The 3511-nt window shown below is 33.1% G+C and overlaps 1 protein-coding gene across 2 annotated transcripts; it reads left to right on the top strand.

The window, feature by feature from the left end:
• The first annotated feature begins 1198 nt into the window (after positions 1–1198).
• On the top strand, positions 1199–2825 carry LOC145109467 (uncharacterized). Of its 2 annotated transcripts, XM_079046629.1 has the most exons (4): positions 1206–1305; positions 1390–1410; positions 2015–2294; positions 2372–2825. In XM_079046629.1, exons 1-4 carry the CDS (start codon positions 1249–1251, stop codon positions 2554–2556), a joined length of 543 nt encoding a protein of 180 aa, XP_078902755.1. In that variant the 5' UTR covers positions 1206–1248; the 3' UTR covers positions 2557–2825. The 2 variants fall into 2 exon arrangements, with proteins under 2 accessions (XP_078902756.1, XP_078902755.1); XM_079046630.1 differs by lacking the exon at positions 1390–1410 and having other exon boundaries at positions 1199–1305.
• The last annotated feature ends 686 nt before the right edge of the window (positions 2826–3511 follow it).

Raw genomic sequence — 3511 nt, 5'->3', positions numbered from 1 at the left:
AATATATTCTCCAATGATTATAACAAGATCATAACTGTATTGTGAGATAGGTGAGAAAATAGACGATCTAACAAATCTGTTAACATGCTCATAGTCATATTACTCATATAATCTTTTTAATATATAATGTTAAATAAATATTTTTAAAAATTAAAACTTTAAACATATAAGTGCAATAATAACAACAAACATTGAGATCCCATTGGAATGTGGTAAAAAGGAAGGACCTAGAAGTTATAAGTATTATACTTTAAAAATTATAAATTTTAGATTAGTTTTCATGTATTTATTTTTATTTAACTATTTACTTGTATCCATTTGACGTTATGAAATAAAAAGTAATCGGACCGAAATTTCCTTCAAATGGCAATCTGTTTAGTTAGGGGCCCATGGTCTAACTATGATACAAAACACGAATATTTGGCACGTGTATGTTCGACTATTTATTTGGAATCATCTAAATGAGATCTGTTCCGCATATTACTGGGTAAATGTTATTTTGATAATTAAAATGGTTTTTTGGATATCTTAATGAATCTTGTAAAATTTACTATTTTTTATTGATATTTTGATTTTATATATGAGTCGTACAAAATTCAGTTCATAACACTTGAGCTGTATTAGATTACGATCTAAGTCTCATTTGAAACTCAATATATATTGATTACACTAAATTGTCATGTGATATTATTTTAGTGTAAACCCATGGATTTACATTGCTAAGTTAAACAAACTAAAATTGGTGCATAAATGATAAAGTCATCAGTCCAATTGAAATATCTAAAGATAAAATACACAGAAATTTCTACATAGTAAATAGTTATTTTTTAAAAATATAACTTCAGCCTTATCTACATATGCATATAGGTTTCAAAAGTATCAATCCTTAAATATGAGTTTTCCGTATTGAATTTAAGTTAATGTCAGAGACAAAACTGCGGTAAATAATTTAGTGGGGTCCATAATTTCACATTTGACTCACTGAGAAATTGATAACCACAAATAAAAAAAAATTATATAAACGTCGATCATTTTGTTAAATGAATACGTGCCCCATTTTTTTATGAGTTTCTCTTGAAATCACCATATTTAGCAAGATATATTTAAAATTAATTTACTTTCATCCAGATAATTTTTTCTTTCTATTTATACCATCTGCAGTCCACACCCTCCATAACCATCAAGTACATCCCCCCCCCCCCCCCCCCCCAAACACTCAAGGTTCAGCTTTGAGGTTCAACAATCAACATGGCTATGAAACTTCATCTCTTCCTTCTTGCTTCTTTTCTTCTGGTTTCTACTTCTGTAAGCTTCTTTACTTTGATCCACTTTCGATTTAGATTCTTATTTATAACTTTCTCATTATTCTTTTTGTTTCCTTTTCGATAGATTTCATCCAATGAACAAGTGGTAAGCTTAGATCTATTTGGAAATGTTTGTCATCTTGTTGGAATATGATTTATTTTTTGGTTTTCAGATCATATTTTATCATTGGTTGTACCCATTTTTGGATTCTTATAGATCTTGGAAGTAAAGATAAGAGAATGACCAGAAAAAGAATAAAAACAAGATTTAGCAAATTTAAGATATCTGTGCTGTTCAAAAACAAAAAGATATCTTGGTTCTTGAACTTCATTGTGTGGTTTTGTTCTATACTCATCATGCTTTCAGGGCTAATTTAGTCATTTGACCCCAAAAAACTGAACGTTATAGAAATTTAACCTAGGATTTATATATACCAAATATGCTGAAAAGATCTCTATATGTTCACTTTGAGAGGTAAAAAAGAAACAAATGTAATCATGTATTATTCCATTTTAGATGATATGAGTAGTCACAATCACATGTGACTTTAACTACAAACCCATTTCAAATATGTACTAAATAATAAAAAAAATTTAGATATTTTATAACTTTATAGTCTTTTTACTTTTATCCACACAAATAATAATCGATTTTTTTATTTTTAAAATGTTACATCTTTTGAACAAGCTTTGGTTTCTACGTTCTACAGGCTGCATTCGCCACCTCCCCTGCCCCAAAAAACTCACCACCACCACCACCAGTGTCAACGTCGCCTCCTCCACCGGTGACTAAACCTCCCACCCCTGCACCACCAGTTGCTAAACCCCCCACGGCTACACCACCAGTTGCAAAACCACCCACCACCCCTACACCACCAATTGTTAAACCACCAACCCCAACACCACCAGTTGCTAAGCCACCCACCACCGCCCCACCGGTCGCCAAGCCACCCACCGCCGCCCCACCAACCCCACCAAGAAACACCAAAGGTACTGTCTTTTGGCCTTTTCAAACACTGTATTTCTTCATTTGATTCTAATTTCCATCTGTACTTTTACTTTTGCAGAATGTTACCCACCATGTTTGGTGAGGTGCAAGAATCATTCAAGACAGAATGTGTGCCTGAGAGCTTGTGTGACATGCTGTGATCGGTGCAAATGTGTTCCGCCGGGTCAGTCCGGCAACAAAGAGGTTTGCGGCACCTGCTACACCAATATGAAAACTCACGGCGGCAGACCAAAGTGCCCTTGAAATTGCTGCGATTGTGTTGTTGTGAAGGTTGAAGTTTGTAGGAATAAAATGAGTGTGTGTTGTAAGTCGAAGTGTTTAAGAGGATTAGGGTTTCTATGGGCTGTTAATGGTGAATTGGGTCAATGTTGACTCTCGTAATAGTAGTGAGGTTTGCTTCTAGCTAGTAGCTTGCATCGATAATTGTCATGTCTTTTGAGATATAAAATGTAAAATCCATTGAGAGGATATATAGTTAAATACTAAAGGACCCTCTCAAAACTTTTGTTTTAGTTTTTGTTTAGGTATTTAAAAATAAGGGGCGATAATTCTCGATACCATATAATATCGACATGCAAATAAATGGTTGGGCCGTATATTTCAATCTGTTTAATTAAATTGATTTATACGACATAAAAATTAAACATTAAATGGGTAAAGTTATGGTTCCAATCTGAGTAGACTTCTAGATAAATTTCATATTTCACATGTAAGCTAGTTACCCATTGTATGACAGTGTGATGGTTTACGAGTGCCTGTTCTATACCAAAATGGAGGAAAGTGTCTCATTAACCATCTACTTTGGTGAGTTGGAGTTTATGAGATGCCATTAAGTCGGTATTTGAGTAGATTTATATATAATCTTCATGTTTCACATGTAAGCTAGTTATCCCTTGTATGAGATAGTGTGATGGTTCATTAGTGCCTAGTTTATAAATGAGCAAAATTGAGGAAATTATATCATAAGCTTGATAATTAACCATATACTTTGGTGAGTTTAAATTTATGAGATGGACAAAGGTTGGGAATAGACGCATGATTACATTATATTGCATATTGAATCCAATATTACCTTTTTTGGAAGTTGAGATGATTTGTTGTTCTTCGCTAACTAATGTTTAGCCTTGATTGCATTTAGAGAGATATAGATTATATATTACCCTTTTTTTTCGTTGTTTTGGGTTATAAGCACCCCAAT

Source organism: Lactuca virosa, chromosome 4, assembly GCF_052849685.1.
Source record: "Lactuca virosa cultivar CGN04683 chromosome 4, Lactuca_virosa_CGN04683_v6, whole genome shotgun sequence".
In the NCBI taxonomy this organism is placed as follows: domain Eukaryota; kingdom Viridiplantae; phylum Streptophyta; class Magnoliopsida; order Asterales; family Asteraceae; genus Lactuca; species Lactuca virosa.
This window is presented reverse-complemented; position numbering and strand designations above follow the sequence as displayed.

Excerpts from the sequence above, each read along its gene's own strand:
- LOC145109467 (XM_079046629.1), top strand. The coding sequence starts at position 1,249 with ATGGCTATGAAACTTCATCTCTTCCTTCTTGCTTCTTTTCTTCTGGTT. Across the intron at positions 1,306-1,389 it reads TTCTTCTGGTTTCTACTTCT|ATTTCATCCAATGAACAAGT; the intron begins GTAAGCTTCTTT and ends CCTTTTCGATAG. Across the intron at positions 2,295-2,371 it reads CCCACCAAGAAACACCAAAG|AATGTTACCCACCATGTTTG; the intron begins GTACTGTCTTTT and ends TTACTTTTGCAG.